We start from the raw sequence: 19,049 nt of genomic DNA, 5'->3' as shown, positions 1-19,049 counted from the left end.
GTGGTAGAGAGAAGGCTCCCAAATCCCACCCAGACTGCCATCACCACTTGCTAGCTGTACTTGCTCTTTTTTTTTTTTTTTTTTTTTGAGAGAGTCTTGCTCTGTTGCCCAGGCTGGAGTGCAGTGGCACAATCTCGGCTCACTGCAGCCTCCTCTTCCTGGGTTCAAGTGATTCTTCTGCCTCAGCCTCCCAAGTAGCTGGGACTACAGAGGTGTGCCACCATGCCCGGCAATTTTTTTTTTTTTTTTGTAGAATCAGGATTTCACTATGTTGGCCAGGCTGATCTCGAACTCCTGACCACAAGTGATCCACCCGTCTTGGCCTCCCAAAGTGCTAGGATTATAGGCATGAGCCATCACGCCCAGCCTGTACTTGCTCTTAATCATCCCTCTTCCCTCTGTCCTCCAAGCTTCCCCAGAGTGGTGTTTCTAAAGTTCAAGTGTGCTCACGTCATTCCCAAGTCACACTGTTTTGTGGCTCCCTACTGCCTACAGCTTTGATTCTCAGCTGTTGTTCTACCTCCACAACATTCTCACATACAACACACCCCCAGAAGAAGACCTCTTATTATACTCAGTGATGTCAAGGTGCCCAGATCTAAAAAAAAGGGGCCCACCTTCCAGTTGAGAACCACTGACTTTTAATGTGCAAACTCCTTTGCATAGATTCAAGGCCCATGCCAGTCTGGCCCACATGGCCAGTCTCATCACATCCTCTGCAGCAACTGCATTAGCATCCATATCATGCTTGGAACCAAGGACTGCAAACTCTTATGCTTGTCCTTATGAATAAAAGGAGTTGAGTAAAAGAAAAATCAGAAATGGTGAGAACTATGGCAAGCTGAAGAGTTCATGTTCCAGCTTCATCCTCTTTATCCAGTTGTTAGGCATCAGGTCTTAGAGTTGCGAAAATATTTTCTTTCATTTGCTCATCAAACTTGCTCTACACCTCTTTGAAAATATTTGTAGTGGCTGGACACAGTGGCTCACACCTGTACTCCCAGCACTTTGGGAGGCCGAGGCAGGTGGATCACCCGAGGTCAGGAGTTTGAGACCAGCATAGCCAACATGGTGAAACCCCATCTCTACTACAAATACAAAAATTAGCCAGGCGTGGTGGCGTGTGCCTGTCACCCCAGCTACTCGGGAGGCTGAGGCAGGAGAATCACTTGAACCTGGGAAGCCGCGGTTGCAGTGAGCCAAGATTGCACCATTGTACTCCATCTGGGCGATAGAGTGAGACTCCGTGTCAAGAAAAATAAAGAGGAAAATATTTGAACTACTTTTGTGATGCTCATTGCCATTTTCTACTCTGAATTGCAGATATTTGTGTATGTCTTAAAATCTGGTTTCAAGATTGTGGGTCTGAGGGGGACTATAACTAGAAGACTGCTTCCTTCTTTTTAGATGCTATGAAAGCATCCTCACTTATTTTTCCTTTTGTTTTCCCCCCATCTCCTTTTAGCAGGCCTGACTGGCAAAGCCATGCCTGGGTCAGGCAGCTCTTCTCCTCATTGTCTCATATGAACAGTCATACGCATTCTCCCACTTCATTTTCAGCCTTTTTCAGTTCCATCTCATTGGCCTACTTAAGATCATAATGAGCCTTGGCTGCGGAATGGGAAAATGGGCTGGCAGGTGGCAGTGGTGAGCGTGGGCGAAATTCCTGCAGACCCAGAATGTGTTTGCTTCAACATTTCATTTTCAAAGTCTACTTTTTTTCTTGCTCTCTGCTTTGGAGTTTCTTATATTACCGTAGTGTGATCAGAAGCATATAGATCTACTGTCAGAATAGACGAGAATAAAGGCCATTTGATTCCTCACTGCTACTGTGATGCGTGTGAAAGACAGTATTGAAAGAGGCACATCATCAGCACGTTACCTCCGTCCCAAAGGCTGCAAAGAGTCTCAAGTGGGAGTGACAAGCCAGGTGAACAGGGAGAGATGTCTGTAGTGAGCTCATCTCCCAAATAGAACTCATTATTCTAACGATTCCTAGAATTGCCTTCATTTCTCACTATGAGACTGCAGGTCCACCCACCTCAGAACTATCTGGGGTGATTATTCATACTGCTTTCCCACACCCGGACAATGTAAGGGCCAGGATTTCTGGAGAAGGGACTATGTATCTACATTTTTATTTACTTCTTATTTTTAATTGACAGATAAAAATTATATACATATGTATTTATGGTATACAGCATGATGTTTTGAAATATGTACTTATTGCGGAATGGCTAAATCAACCTCATTAATATATGCATTATCTCATATACTTATTTTTTTGTGGTGAGAACACTTAAAATCTACTTGGCAATTTTCAAGTATAGGATACATTGTTACTAACTATAGTCTCTATGTTGTACAATAGAGCTCTCAAACTTATTCCTTCTGTCTAGATGAAATTTTGTGTCCTTTGACCAATATCTCCCCTAACCCCTCCCAACCCCCAGCCTTTGGTAACCACTATTCTACTTTCTACCTCTGTGAGTACAAAACTTTTTAAAAAATGAGTTGGTTTTTTTTTTTAATTTTTTAAAGACAGGGTCTTGCTTTGTCGCCCAAGCTGTAGTGTAGTGGTGTGATCATAGCTCACTGCAGCCTCAAACTCCTGGGCTCAAGCAATTCTCCCACCTCAGCCTACTGAGTAACTGGGACTATAGGCACATGCCATGTTGCTTGGATAACTTTTTAAAACTTTTCGTAGAGACAGAGTCTCACTATGTTGCACAGGCTGGTCTTGAACTCCTGGCCTCAAGTGATCCTCTTGCCTTAGCCTCCCAAAGTGCTAGGATTACAGGTGTGAGCCACTGCACCTGGCCCTGAGTTCAACTTTGTTAAATTCCACATAGAAGTGAGAACATGTGGTAATTGTCTTTCTGTGCCTGGCTTATTGCACTGAACTTCTCCACATTTATCTACACAATCACAAATGGCAGAATCCTTTTTTTAAAAGGCTGAATAGTGTTCCACCATGTACATATACCACATGTTCTTGATTAATTCATCTGTCCGTGGACAGCTAAGTTGATTATCTTGGCTACTGTGAATGGTGGTGCAATGAACGTGGGGATTCAGTGAATCTGCAGTTTAACAAGTTACCCAGCTGAAGCTCATGCTGTCCTCCTCTGAGAACTGCTGAATTGCAGAATCATATCATTGAGTCCCAGTGAGTCCTTCACAATCAATCAAGGTCTCCAGCAGAGAACGGGACTAAGAACAGGGCTCGAGGTTAGAACCTGGTCCTGCCATGTGTTGGCAGATGACTGTAAGAAAGCAGCTTAACCCTTCAGTACCCCAGTGTCCTCTTCTATAAAAAACAGAAGATAACGACAGTACCTATTCCTTGGGGATGTTTTAAGAATTAAATAAATTAATGCATATAAAGTACACTAATATGGCACACAGTAAGTGCACAATAAATGATAGCTCTCATTTCCTGCCCAATCCAGTGTTTCCCAAATGTCATTCACAGGCTATCTTCACAATTTTTGCCATACATGCATAACTCCCTACTAGTATTTTTACTAAGTACCTTACCCCCTTTTTTTAGCATCATCCTAAAAAGTGATGCCTGGGGAATTATTTGATATACAATTACATTTTTAAAACGTTAAAATTGATACCAGCAACTGGGTGTGGTGGCTCATGCCTGTAATCCCAGCATTTTGGGAGGCCAAGGTGGGCAGATCACTTGAAGCCAGGAGTTTGAGACCAGCCTGGCCAACATGGTGAAATCCCATCTATGCTAAAAATATAAATATTAGCTGAGCATGGTGGCACATGGCTGTAATCCCAGCTACTTGGGAGGCTGAGGCACAAGTATTGCTTGAACCTGGGAGGCAGAGGTTACAATGAGCTGAGATCAAGCCACTGCACTCCAGCCTGGGTGACAAAGCGACACTCTGTCTCAAAAAATAAATAAATAAATAAATTTAATTTTTAAAAAATTGATACAGGCCAGGTGTGGTGGCTCACGCCTGTAATCCCAGCAATTTGGGAGGCCAAGGCAGGAGAACCGCTCGCATGCAGGAGTTTGAGACCACTCTAGGCAGCATAGTGAGATCTTGTCTCTAAACACACACACACAAAATGTTAAAAAAAATTATTGGGGCATGGTGGTGCACACCTGTAGTCCCAGCTACTTGGGAAGCTGAAGTGAGAGGATCACTTGAGCCCAGGAGGTGGAGACTGCAGTGAGCCATGATCCCACCACTGCATACCAGCCTGGGAGACAGAACACAAGACCCTGTCTCAAAAAAGAATTTTAAAAAAGAAATCGATACATAACTACTAAAATTTCAAAATGTTGATTTTAGGTACCACCAGAGTATGTCAACCACTGTCAGGAAACATTGATCTCATCCAACTTCAGTTCCGGCAACTGACGCTTACAGTGGTTAAGTGGATTTTCAAAGGTCATGCAGGGAGTTGCTGGAAAAGCCAGAAATACAGGAATTCAGATTTCTTTCTAACTAGGCCAGGGCTCTTTATTCCACATCAACCTGCTGGTTTTACAGCGGTCTTCAAAGGCACATTGGAAAGTACTGAAAAAGGAACATCCTTTTGTTAGCCTGACATTAGGAAACTGAAAGAAACCTTATGTATTAAATAGGCTACAAAGGAAACCTCCCTTTAGCATTAAGCAGAAGAGGACGTTGAAAGCATAGGTTCACCTCATTTCACCCCTTCCAGCCCCAGGGTGGGTGCTGGATAACGGTGCACAGGGCAGGTGACGCTGAAGAGGCCCAGCCCTAGCAGTGCCATGTGCCAGGCCCCCCGCAGCTGTGACTCGCAGTGACTGATGATGCTGGAGACAGGAGTCTGCCAAGGATGACAGCAGCTGGGAGCACAAGCTTTAGCGTCAGATGGGCCTGGGTTCTAACCCTCCTCACCACTCGCAAACTTGACCTTGGGCAGGTTACTCAGCCTTTCGGAACCTCAGTTCCCTCATCTGTAACATCCTCACAGGTTGCTGAAAAAATTAAGTACTAACTAGAGAAAATGCTTAATACAACAGAGGTAGCTTTTATTTTTACTTCATGGTGCACTTCCCTAGATTGAATGATCATATGCCATGAAATGCAAGTAGCTTTTAACCACAGCTTCAATGTATTAGGAGATAGGAAACTTGTTAAACTGAATACTTAGACCTTAAATGTCTTTTCTAATCATGTGAGTCCACAATTCTAAGTATCTTTAATATAAATGCAATTACTTTCCAAAAGTCAAGTCTTCAGGAAATAAAACTGAGCACCACATTAAGCTAATTATTACTGTTTTTTAAGGGTTTAATATTGAAGATGTAGTAGACATCTGATTTTCCTTGGAGAGACATTTATGCCTTACTTGCAGCTGATCCATGAGTGGACACATACCCAAACCTGACCAATCAGCATTTTCTAACACCTAGACATAGACATTTGCTGTAAGTCCATTCAATCAGAGCCAATCCTGGACTCTTAGGAAAGTAAGCACTCTGTCTTCTAGCTGTGAGCCTAGAGCTGCTGAGAGCCATCCTGCAACCATGAGAGAAGACTTTCCTGGCAATGGTGCCGTCAAGAGGAAAGGAGAGCAGAAAGATGTAAATAGATCAAGAATCTATGAACTTGTTTGAGTTCCTGGACCCAGCCATACCTGAATGTAGTCTATCACTATACTTATCGGTATGTGAGCCAATAAATTCCCTTATTGGCTTATCTATTGAGATAGATTTCTTATTACTTACAATCAAAATACTCTCATCAATAAAATAGGCAATATGATTTGGAAAATATTTTTGGAAAAATACAGAGAAACTTAACCAACATGTTGTTCACCCAAAGTGAACATGTTTGTTATGACAAACAGAAGAGAGAGGTTTCAGAGGACTCAGTCATCAGATTTTGTGACAATCGAGCTTGGTGAGAGATTTTCTTGCTAGTACTATGCTTTTATTCTGCTAACTGAGACCCTGCAAACTTTTCTACCAACCTACTCCCATCTCAGAAGAGCTTGACTTTGTAACCCCGGAAGTCATCACATGAAGATAATGAACAAATCCATCACTCCAAAAGTGTCCCCAGGTCCCTTTGTAATCCTTCTTGTTCACTCCTCCATCCCTCTCACCTCTAAGTAACCTCTGATCTGCTTTCTGTCATTATAGATTAGTTTGCATCTTTTGGGGCATTATATAAATGGAATGATACAATATATATTCTTTTTTGTCTGGCTTCTTTCACTCAGTATAATTATCCATATTGCATGTGCATCAATAATTCATTTTTAATTGCTGAATAGTATTCCAGTGCACAACAATTTTTTTTTTTTTCCATAGAGACATGGTCTCACCATGCTGCCTAGGCTGGTCTTGAACTCCTGGGCTCAAGCAATCCACCCGCCTCAGCCTCCCAAAGTGCTGGGATTACATATGTGAGCCACCGTGCCTGGCCCATTGCACAACAATTTATCTATTTTCCTGTTGATGGACATTTGAGTTGTTTCCACTTTTAGGTTATTGAAAATAAAGCTACTATAAATATTTGTGTACAAGTCTTTGTATGGGCATATGCTTTCCATTCTCTTGGTTAAATATGTAGGAGTAGAATGGCTGTGTCATATGGTAGATGTATATTTAACTTTTTAACAAACCGTTTTTCCAAAGTAGTTGTATCACTTTACATTCTCACCCGCAGCCTGTAAGAAAAAGTTCCAGTTGCTCCACATCCTCACCAAAATGTGGTATTGTCACATCTTCATTTCAGCCATTCCAATAGGTGTGTGGTAGCATCTCACTGTGGTTTGAATTTGCATTTCTCTAGTGACTAATAATATTGAGCATCTTTTCATGTACTTGTTTGCCATCTGTATGTCTTTTTTTGTGAAGTCTGTTTATGTATTTTGCCCATTTGTTAAGTAGGTTACTTGGTTTCTAATTAAGTTTTTAGATTCTTTATATATTCCTATATCAGACATGTGATTTGCAAATATTTACTTTCAGTCTCTCGTCTTTTCCTTCTCTTAATTGTATCTTTTGACGAGTAGTTCCTAATTTTGATGAAGTCAAGCTTATCAATTTTTTCTTCTATGAATTGTGCTTTTGTCATCTTACCTGGAAAATCTTTCCCTAACCCAAAGTCACAATGATTCCCTCCTATGTTTTCTTCTAGAAATTGTATAGCTTTAGGTTTTACATTTAGCCTTACGATCTACTTTGAATTAATTCTTATATATGGTGCAAGGTATGGATCAAAGTTGATTAAATAATATGCAAAAAAGATATGAATATCTAATTGTCCCAGCACCATTTTTCAGGGGATTGTCCTTTTTCCACTGAAGTACCTTTTTACCTTTATTGAAAATCAGCTGACCAAGTATGTGTGAGTTTATTTCTGAACTCTCTAGTCTACCTGAACATTGCTTTTTAATTTTTTTATTATGGCAAAAAATATATATAACATAAAATTTGCCATGTTAGCCACTCTTAATTTTACAATTCAGTGGCATTAATGTTAACCACAGTGTTGTGCAACCATCACCACTATTTTTTCCAAAATGAACATTTTTTTAACCTCACTTTTTTCTTTAAAAATCTTGGGAACTTTGAATTGTATTCCATAATAACTCCCAGTTTTGTTTTAATATAAAAAATAATGTTGCCTTTCTAGAAAGATGAGCTATGTTTAGCCTGTAGCTTTGTGTGATTCCACGGCTTCCCTCCTTCCCTCGGGTGTGTAAACACCCATTTCAGAACCTCAAAAGAAAGCAGAGAATTTACAGGGACCTTAGAGGTCTTCTAGGAACGCCCCTTTGTTTTAGAGATGTGAAAAGTGAGAACCCAGATCACAGGGCTGGTAAGTGACAGAGCCAGCTGAGAAATAAGAAATGCTATTTTTGGGCTGCTGAAGGGTTTGCCCCCAATCCTGACGGCCTCCTCTCTACGTGATCTGGCTTTGGTGAAATCAACTCTCCTCTGCCTCAGGACACCAGAAAAGTAAAGTAATGCAATCTTCCTTAGAGGGTTTCACCAAGGGGTAAAAATGCCTCATAGTCAACAAAAGTGGGAGATCAGGGAGAGAAAAGGACAGCTACCTGCAGATTTCTAACCATTAAAAAGGCAGCCATTTGGGAGAGAGCGCTTCGAAAGAGCTTGAGCACAAGTCAACGGCAACACTGAGCAGCTCTGCCCCCTCTCAGGATGGATTGCCGACTGCCAGTTCAAATAGAAAACAGCCCTATTTACAGGCCTGGTTGAAGAATGCTGCTGAGCAGCCTCTCCTCTCCTCTTAATTCTTGACTATTATTATAGTGGGCCTTTCCCTCCAAACACTGGGAATTGTGATCTAACCTATCATGTGAAGTGGAGTTTCCTAGTATTCTTGGAAATATTTAGAAAGCAGTACCCTAATCAATCAGCAGTCCTGCTCATAAATGCAAATTTTCTGAACAAGAAACATCCAGAGATTCTTTCAATGGCTCACCCTTTCAGAACACTTACTATGGTGCTGAGTAACATTCTAAGCACTTTTCATACTTATCGCAACTCAGTGAGGGCTAGATGTGGTGGCTCATGTCTGTAATTCCAGCACTATGGGAGGCCGAGGTGGGAGGACTGCTTAAGTCCAGGGGTTCAAGACCAGCCTGGGCAACATAGGGAGACCCGATTTCTACCAAAAAAAAAAATTTTTTTTTTAAATTAGGCAGGCGTGGCGACACTTGCCTATGTTCCCAGCTACTTGGGAGGCTGAGGTAGGGGGAGTGCTTTAGCTAGGAGATCAAGATTGCAGTGAGCCGAGTCATGCCACTGTACTCCAGCCTGGGCAACAGAGGGAGACCCTATCTCAAAAACAACAGCATCAGCAAACTCAGTGAGATGGGAACTATTATTTTCCTCATTTTAGAGAAGAAATGGAAGCACAGAGAGGTTAAATACATTGCCAAAGGTCACACAGCTCACCTAAAGTGTCTGGGTCCAGAGGCCTTAACCACCTCCACAGGCACCTCCAATCAACACTGCCGTCTCAGAGACGCTCCCTCAGCCTCTTCTAATTTGACTTACAGACACGGGTGTGAACACTTGACGGTCCCTGTGAGCAGAGCTGCTGAGCATGCTGGTGACCACTTGGAAAAATACATGAAGCCAGGGAGTGAAGAGAGGCCGAGGGCCTGCTCCCTGGTGGGCTCTGAGTCACGCAGGTCAGCCAGGCCTGGCCGGCTCAGCCTGTTACCATCAGCTGTCTCTCTGTACTCTGCTGCACAGCAGGGCCGGGCTCGAAGATGGGAACTGCGATTTATAAGCTCTCGGGCAAAATCAACTTTCAGGTGAAGAAAACTCACATACCTGGTAGGTTACCCTTGCTTCGGATGGTCTGAGGCCACCAGGGCTGCTGGACAGAATAAGTCCCCATGTCGGTTCAATTGTTTGTGCCTTTGATGTTACAGAAAGACCCCGCTGGCTTTCAGGGCTAGGGATGAATCTTTCAGCCAGGCCCGCTGTTTTGGTTTCTTGTCATCTGAGTTCATTAATAAGCCATTTCACAAGTTAAGTTTTATTTCTTGTAGGCAAACGTGCTTTCAAATGTTGCATGAGTTAAACAAAAGATGAAGACAACAGGGTTCTGCAGCTTCTTTCTATTACCGGACAGCTCAGGAGGTTTCATTTTCTGTAACAGATGTAACATTAACTCCAGCGTTATTTTGACCAGTTATAAATATAAAGGACAAGTGTTTTGCAGTTCAGATTCTTCCTAAAAAGACTCAAGAACTTTCAGGCTAAAGCCATGGCTCCCAGGTCTTTCTCAGGAAGCAACAGAAAATGCATGCAGGCTTGCAGTCCTGGAAGGAGAATTGTGGGAGGTGCCCAGGTAACAGCAGTGCACCTATAAAATGCTTGGTAGAGCTTGGGGCTTCCTGCGGCTTCGGGAAATGGGTAGATCTTTATTATTAACAAAATCTAAGTAAAGCTTTAACAGAAATTAAATATCAAGGCGGGGCAATGTGGCTCATGCCTGTAATCCTAGCACTTTGGGAGGCCAAGGTAGGAGGATTGCTTGAGCCCAGGAGTTTGAGACCAGCCTGGGGAACATAGCAAGACCCCATCTCTAAAAAAATTTTGTTTTAATTAGCTGGGTGTGGTGGTGGGCACCTGTAGTCTCAGCCACTTGGAAGACTGAGGCAGGAAGATTGTTTGAGCCCAGGAGTTCAAGATTGTGGTGAGCTATCATTGCACCACTGCACAACCAGCCTGGGCAACAGAGCAAAACTCTGTCTCTAAAAATATAAAAGAAAAGACAGCCTGGGCAACATAGGGAGACCCCATTTCTACAACAACGACATTAACAACAATAACAAAAAACTAGCCAGTCATGGTGGTGTGTGCTTAAGGTCCCAGCTACTTGGGAGGCTGAGGTGAGAAGATCGCTTGAGCCCAGGAATTTGAGGCTGCCGTGAGCTATGATTGTGCCACTGCACTCTAGCCTGGGTAACAGAGTGAGATACTGTCTCAAAAATAAAATAGAATAATAAAAGAAAATAAATCAAATATTAAGTAAAAGAGGGTATTTCCCACTTTACTCTCACCACTGGCTGATAAATGAGCAACCCCAAGGCTAGTAAGGACCTCTGCAAGGCTGGTAGTAGGAAGGAGGAAGCTCACAAGGAGCAGGTATATGTGTGTGTATGAGAGAGAAAGAGAGAATAGAGAGACAGAGAGAGACAGTGTGTATTTTTAGGGTGGGAAGGGGTGGAATGGACTTGGAGAGGAATTCTACCTGATCTTAAGCCATGACCTGCTTGTTTGTGGATAGCGAGATGCCTGTCTTCATGCTAAGCTATGGAAAATGTTGCCAGGCTGTGTGTTTGCCACGTGACCATCTTACTACCATTATCTAGAGGCTCTTACAACACCAGTAAGTAGTTGTATTTCTAGAATAGCTTGCCTGGTAGTAAGGCACAGCATTACCATATTTCCTCATCTCTAAGGCACCGTCTATTGTGACGTACACCGTCATTTTATGTACCACTAAGGAAAATGCTGTCAATTTCAGCATGCCGTGTCATTGATGATAAAATGTATGTTCATTTCAGAGACGTTTACATGAAAAAAAAAAAGAAAAGTACCTTTTAATATAGATGAAATTCAATAGATGGCAGTCCAAAGTTCCTTTGAGTCTTATAAGTCAGTGCTAATCCTGTAAATCGGTGGTCCATACAAGAGCATTCCATTCTATTAAAATTACATTTATGGCCAAGCACTGTGGCTCATGCCAGGAGTTCAGGGCTGCAATCATGCCACTGCACTCCAGCTTAGTTGATGGAGTGAGACTCTGTCTCTAAAAAAAAAAAAAAACAAAATAAACAACATTTACAATAAGGGATAAATAGCTCCCCTTTTTTCTTTTTTGGAGACACAGTCTTGCTGTGTTGCCCAGGCTGGAGTGCAATGGTGCAATCATGGCACACTGCAGCCTCAACTTCCCAGGCTCAAGTGATCCTCCCACCTCAGCCTCCTGAGTAGCTGAAACTACAGGCACACGCCACCACATCAGCTAAATTTTTGTATTTTTTTGTAGAGACAGGGTCCCTCCATGATGCCCAGGCTGGTCTCAAACTCCTGGGCTCAAGCAATCCTCTCACCTTGACCTCCCAAAGTGCTGGGATTACAGGCATGAGCCACTGTGTCTGGACATGCATAGGTTTTGTTTTCACTTTTTTTTTTTTTTAGACGGAGTTTTGCTCTTATTGCCCAGGCTGGAGTGCAATGGCATGATCTTGGGTCACTGCAACCTTTGCCTTCCGGGTTCCAGTAATTCTCCTGCCCCAGCCTCCCGAGTAGCTGGGATTACAGGCATGCACCACCACACCCACCTAATTTTGTATTTTTAGTAGAGACAGGGTTTCTCCATGTTGGTCAAGCTGGTCTCAAACTCCCTGCTTCAGGTGATCAGCCCACCCTGGCCTCCTAAAGTGCTGGGATTACAGGCGTGAACCACCGCACCCAGCCTGTTTTCACTTTTTTTTTTTTTTTTTTTTTGAGACGGAGTCTCACTCTGTTGCCCAGGCTGGAGTGCAGTGGCGCAATCTCAGCTCACTGCAAGCTCCGCCTCCTGGGTTCACGCCATTCCCCTGCCTCAGCCACCCGAGTAGCTGGGACTATAGGCGCCCACCACCATGCCCAGCTAATTTTTTTGTATTTTTAGTAGAGACGGGGTTTCACCTTAGTAGCGACTTATTAGCCAGGATGGTCTCGATCTCCTGACCTTGTGATCTGCCCGCCTCGGCCTCCCAAAGTGCTGGGATTACAGGCATGAACCACCGTGCCCAGCCTGTTTTCACTTTTTTAAAGTAGGTTTTTAATGGAAGAAAATAGTGGGTCTGCTGTAGGCTGATATTGTAGAGATAAAAGTTAAAAATAATTATGATGGAGAAACAAAAATGCATCAAAAGAATAAATGTTTACTGTGTTGTTAGTGAATTCCCTCTTAGAATACTGTTGACCAGCACACAGCTCTCTAATTCAATTTGTCTGTGTTGGTTTTATTACCACATAGACACACATAAATAATAACATAATAACTTTATTCTATTTCTCAAATAAGAAAGGAGAGCCTTGGAACTTAAAAAAAAATGGTGCATAGTCTTCAAAGGAGAAGCACATGGAATAAGGAATTGAAATGAATCATATATCCCATTCTATTTTGAATTTAAATAAGGAATTATATAGGATTTCAGTTCTAGCTCCATTTTGGGTAGAAAACAGAAGATGAGCAGGCAGGTGAGGGATTCAGTGCCCTTTTCCCTTCAATATCATGTCTATGTTTTACTGAATAATAAAATACATAGCTGGTGGTCACATCTCTGTTCTTTGCAGGCAAGATCCAGTCCTATTACTCCATCCACTGCCTGGCAGAACAGAGTTAAACTTCTTGAAGAAATGGCCTACGCCTACAAACCCACTCCCTTACCCCTCATTTACTTCAAGGCGAGGTCTCTTTGCCCCTAGACTTCCTGACGGCCAGATCTCCTGTGCTGGATTCCGTGCTCATCTTCTTGACTTCTCTACGGCACATCACATTGCTGACCAATTGTTTTCTTGAAGCCTTCTTGGATTTTGACTTCCTTACCCTACACTCTTGCCTATTTCTCCCCCTATCTCTCTGACTTTTCCTTCTCAGTCTCCCTCAATGCTCACCTTCCTCTGAGCACCTCTTCAGAAGCAGTATTCTCTCCTTGCCCTAGTTCTTACTAAAATAGAAATAGCTGCCACTTTGTGTAAACTCCAACTCTGGAACATTCTAGAACTTAACGTGGTACATCATTTAAAGCTCCTAAGACCCCGTGAGGCCCCTGCTATCCCCTCTGTCTCACAAACAGTAAGTTGAGGTTCTGAGTAGGATAGTAATGGGTGCAAAGTCTCACAGCTAAAAAGAGGTAGAGACAGAATTCAAAGCCAGTGTGTCTGACACACAAACTGTGCTCTTTCCAAAAATAGGTCACCCTCTCTCAGACTGCTCTCAGTCACACCCTTGACTTCTCATACAACTTAATAAGCTAAACGACTCCCAATCTCCCAACCCCATCTCAGCTCTCCCTCCTGAAGACTCACACGTCCAACTTCTTACTCAACATCTCTGCTCAGTTCCACTGGCATCTGAAGCTTAAACTGCCCAGAACTCAATCTTTACCCAGAACTCAATCAGTGTCTTTACCTTGAGAAAGGTGACCTGGAAGTCATTTTAGAGTCCTCTCTTCCCATATCAAAATCCTGACAATACTAGCTGTCTTTGTTTTCTAAGGCTGCCATAACAAAATACCACAGACTGAGTTGTTTAAACAACAGAAAATCATCTTCTCCTAGTTCTGGAGTCTGGAAATCCTAAATCAACATGTCTGCAGGTTTGGTGTCTTCTGAGACCTTTCCTCTTGGCTTACAGATGGCCACCTTCTTGCTGCATCCTCACACGGCCTCCTCTTCGTCTTGGCCTGTGTGTCGTCTATGTCCTACTCACCTCCTCTTTTTTTTTTTTTGAGACAAGATCACTCCGTCACCCAGGCTGGAGTACAGTGGCATAATCACAGCTCACAGCAGCCTCAATCTCCCAGGCTCAAGCAATCCTCCCACCTCAGCCTCCCAAGTAGCTGGGACTACAGGTGCGTGACCTCATGCTAAGCTAATATTTTTCTATTTTTCGTAGAGATGGGATCCCTCCCTATATTGCCCAGGCTGGTCTCAAACTCCTGGCCTCAAGCCATTCTCCCATGTCAGCTTCCCACAGGTTTGAGATTGCAGGCATGAGCCGCTGTGGCTGGCCTTAGTTTCCTCTTCCTGTAAGAGCACTAGTCATATTGGATTAGGGCCCATCCACATGACCTCATTACATCTTAACTACCTCTTTAAATGCCCTGTCTCCAAATACAGTCACATGTTGATGTACGAGTGGTTAGGACTTCAACATCTGAAATTTGGAGGCACACGACTCAGCCCATAACACTAGTTTTTAGGCATCTTTCAAATTTGACTTTCCATCTTCAGCTCTAATTGCCACCCTTTTAGTTGAGAACTGTGCCATTTCTTACAATTATAATATTCTCACCATCATGACTATTATGCTTTATAAATAATATTGTTCTGATTATAAAATAATTACATGAGCTCTGTAGAAAACACACAAAAAAACACAAATAAAACATAAAATCTCTGTAATCTCAACAACCAAACAGAATTGATCATTGGCATATATCCTTATCTTTTTTCTATGTATATATTTTTAAAAATTGGGGCCGGGTGCCATGGCTCATGCCTGTAATCCTAGCACTTTGGGAGGCTGAGACGGGAGGATCACTTGAAGTCAGGAGTTTGAGACCAGCCTGGGCCAACGGTGAAACTCCATCTCTACTAAAAAATACCAAAAAATTAGCCAGGCCTGGTGGTGCATGCCTATAATCCCTGCTACTCAAGAGGCTGAGTCAGGAGAATCACTTGAACCTGGGAGGTGGAGGTTGCAGTGAGCCGACATCATGCCACTGCACTCCAGCCTGGGTGACAGAACGAGACTCCATCTCAATAAAAATAAAAATTGGAATTGTCTTAGTATGTTTTGCATTGCTATAACAGAATACCACAGAAAGAGTAATTTAAAAATAAAAGGAATTTATTTCTTACAGTTCTTCAAGCTGGTAAGTTCTAGGTCAAGGGGCATCTGGTGAAGCCCTTCTTGCTGCATCATAACATGGCAGAGGGCATCACATGGCAAGGGGGCAGGAGCATGTGTGTGAGCTCAGGTGTCTCTTACTCTTCTTATAAAGCCACCGGTCTCATCATGGGGGCCCTACCCTGATGGCCTCATCTAATCCTAATTAATTCCCAAAGGCCTTACCTTCAAATACTTTCAACACACGAATTTGGGAATTAAGTTTCCAACACATGAAATTTGGGGGACACATTCAAACCATAGCAGAATCATAACATATCTTCTCTTTTGTAATTTGATTGTTCTCATGAACAATTTCTTGCCTGGGTGTGGTGGCTTATATCTGTAGTCCCAGCACCTTGGGAGGCAAAGGGGGCGGATCACTTGAGCCCAGGAGTTCAAGACCAGCCTAGGCAACATGGTGAAACCCCATCTCTACAAAAAATACAAAAATTAGGCAAGCATGGTAGTATATGCCTGTAGTCACAGCTACTTCAGAGGCTGAGGTGGGAGGACTGCTTAAACCCAGATGGTTGAGGCTGCAGCGAGCTGTGATCGCCCACTGCACTCCACCCTGGGCAATAGAGTGAGACCTTGTCTCAAAAGAAAAAAAAAATTTCTCATACCATTAAATATTATTATTCTCCAACATTATTTACTGATCACAATATTCCATCATACAGATAGACCAATAATAAACTTATTATTAAATCAGTTAATATAATTTATTATTAAATCTGTTAATATAGTCTATCTGTATGATAGAATATTGTGGACATGTGGGTTTCAGGCAGTCCCATCACTCATAGCCCATAGAATGGTCTTTTTATCTCGATGGCTTACATACGTATCTTCAGAGAACTGAGTTCAGATTCATTCATTGCCATTGCTTCTCTCCTTACTGCCTGTTTTATCTGAAGCTTAACCCTGTGTTATAATTTTAGAAACAATGAGATAGTTGGCAGGCTAATGGCTTCATTTTAAGTAGTATCTGATGTGAAGTTTACAACTGAAGCCAATTGGAGTTCTTTCTTAAGACGGCTCCTTAAAAATTTCATTATGTTAGACCTGTCTTCAGTGGGTTACATTACCAGACTCTTGATGAGAGAAATCTATTTGCTGGTGAATAAAATTGTGGCAGCTCTTATTTATGTGTCTTAATGTGGCTAAGGTAAATGTTTTAAAAATACTTACTTTGAAAACAGTTTGATAGTTCCTCAAAAAGTTAAACTTAGAATTACTATATGACCCAGCAATCCTACTCCAAGGTATATATCCAAGAAAATGGAAAACATTATGTACACACGAAAACTTGTCCATGAATGTTTGGCTATTATTTATAACAGCCAAAGAGGGGAAACAGCCTAAATGGCCATCAACAGATGAAAGAATAAACAAAATGTGTTACATTCATATAAAGGAATATTATTCAGCTGTAAAAAGAAATGAAGAACTGCTATATGCTACAACATGTATGAATTTTGAATATTTGATAGGTGAGGCTGTGCTGGTGGCTTATGCCTGTAATCTCAACACTTTGGGAGGCCAAGTCAGGAGGATCGCTTGAGCCTAGGAGGTCGAGGTTGCAGTAAGCTATGATTGCATCACTGCGTTTGGTGACAGGGTCTCAGTCTGTTGCCCAGGCTGGAGTGCAGTGGTTGAACAAAGCTCACTGCAGCCTCGACCTTCTGGGCTCAAGCAATCCTCTCAACTCAACCTCCCAAGTAGCTGGGACTACAGGTGTGTGCCACCACACCTGGCAAATTTTTCTATTTTTTTTGTAGAGATAGGGTCTTGCCACGTTGCCCAGGCTGGAATTTTTTTTCTAAGTAAGGCCAGTGTGGTGGCTCATGCCTGTAATCCTAGCACTTTGGGATTACACTTGGGAACCTCCACCTCCCAGGTTCAAGGGATTCTCCTGCCTCAGCCTCCCAAGTAGCTGGGACTATAGGCACCCACCACCACATCTGGCTGATTTTTGTATTTTTAACAGAGATGGGGTTTCGCCATGTTGCCCAGGCTGGTCTTGAACTCCTGGGCTCAATAGATCCACCCGCCTTGCCCTCCCAAAGTGCTGGGATTACAGGCATGAGCCACAGCGCCCGGCCAATGTTGTCTTAATTTAAACCTTGCAAAAAGAAAAAAAATGTATTGTAGCCTAATCTCCTGTCTTTGTGAAAGATATTCAGTGATAGTGTGATTGAATTTCAGAGGAGGCCAAGATAGTCTAGGTTAAATGGCTCTGCCTTGTGAACAGATGGGCCCCACACAAACTCATTTTTATTATTCCAGGTTGAATGCTGGCTTTTTGAGCAGGGGAGGGGGTTCAATTTCCCTTGGCCTGTTGGATGAACAGAGAACGACACAGACCTAACTGGGAACTTAACGTGCTTTCTCTTTCAGAGGGTAAATATATATGTCATGCTCACTGCCGAGACCTGGTACATCTTGATTATCCACAAAATGGGAAAGTATCAAGCTGCATGCCGACTTCTGAAGTAAGATATTCAAGCAAAAAGAACAGTCAGGTAGGCACTATTGGTGCTTGTGGACATCGTGCGTTTCGGTCACTCCCATCACTCATACCCCATAGAATGGTCTTTTTATCTCCATGGCTTACGTATGTATCTTCAGAGGATCGAGCTCAGGTTCATTCATTGCCATTGCTTCTCTCCTTGCCGCCTGTTGCATCTGAAGCTTAATCTTGGGTTATAATTTTAGAAACAATAAGATAGAGTATATCAGTAGTTTTATCCAACAGATTTGTCATAAGATATGAGGCTTTCATCTGCTTGATTACTTGCCACATTCAGGATGCAATCTTGTTAACAGACATACTTCCTGCTGCGGAAAATAGGACATGAACTGTAAATGTGTGTTGACTTTTTTTTTAATCCGATGAAGAGCCTCAGCGTGAGTTTGAGACCAACCTGGGCAACATGGTGAGACCCGCATCTCTACAAAAAATAAAAATATAAATAAATTAGCTGGGTGTGGTGGCATGTGCCTGTGGTCCCAGCTACTCACCCAGCCACTCAAGAGGCTGAGGCAGGAGGATCACATAAGCCCCAGAGGTGGAGGTTGCATTAAGCTGAGATTCTGCCACTGTACTCCATCCAGCCTAAGTGACAGAGTAAGATCCCACCTCAAAAAAACAAAACAAAACAAAACAAAAGAACCTGAGCACGAACACTGTGCTGGGGAAATCTGTCAGGTTTTACTGGTTAAAGCAAAGATCTTCAACTAGTAGAACTAGTAGATCCTCAACCTGGTTTCAGCGACACATCCATTCTCACTCTGTTCTCCTGGTTTGCTGAGAGACCAGAAGGGAAGGGGTACAGCTGGCAGTGATGCCTGCTCCTCTGCAGACTCAACTATAGCATCCCCTCTCCTGACACATCAAGGTTCTTCTTAAAAGATAGGCTATTTTTTCGGCCAAGCACAGTGACTCATGCCTGTAATCCCAACACTTTGGGAGGCCGAGGTGGGTGGATTGCTTAAGGCCAGGAATTCAAGACCAGCCTGGGCAACATGGCAAAACCTCATCTCTACAAAAACTACAAAAATTAATAGGGCATGGTGGCGAGAGGTGACAGCATGCTGGCAGCCCTCGCTCGCTCTTGGCGCCTCCTCGGCCTCGGCACCCACTCTGGCCACACTTGAGGAGCCCTTCAGCCAGCCGCTGCACTGTGGGAGCCCCTTCCTGGGATGGCCGAGGCCGGAGGCGGCTCCCTCAGTCTGCAGGGAGGTGTGGAGGGAGAGGCACGGGCGGGAACCGGGGCTGCGCGCCAGCTAGAGTTCCGGGTGGGCGTGGGCTTGGCGGGGCCCCGCACTTGGAGTGGCGGGCCCCGCACTTGGAGTGGCCGGCCGGTGCCGCCCGCC

The 19,049-nt window shown here is 43.3% G+C and overlaps 1 protein-coding gene across 1 annotated transcript in view; it reads left to right on the top strand.

Moving 5' to 3' along the window:
• Nucleotides 1-19,049, top strand: part of RASSF3 (Ras association domain family member 3) — a 188,484-nt gene that overhangs the window by 15,138 nt on the left and 154,297 nt on the right. The window contains exon 2 of the mRNA XM_016923099.4: nt 17,571-17,695. Coding sequence (XP_016778588.1) covers nt 17,571-17,695 — 125 coding nt within the window. The remainder of the gene's footprint in view (nt 1-17,570; nt 17,696-19,049) is intronic.

Source organism: Pan troglodytes, chromosome 10 (genome assembly GCF_028858775.2).
Source record: "Pan troglodytes isolate AG18354 chromosome 10, NHGRI_mPanTro3-v2.0_pri, whole genome shotgun sequence".
NCBI classification, from domain to species: domain Eukaryota; kingdom Metazoa; phylum Chordata; class Mammalia; order Primates; family Hominidae; genus Pan; species Pan troglodytes.
The sequence above is the reverse complement of the archived record's forward strand: the minus strand, read 5'-3'. Positions and strand labels throughout refer to the sequence as shown.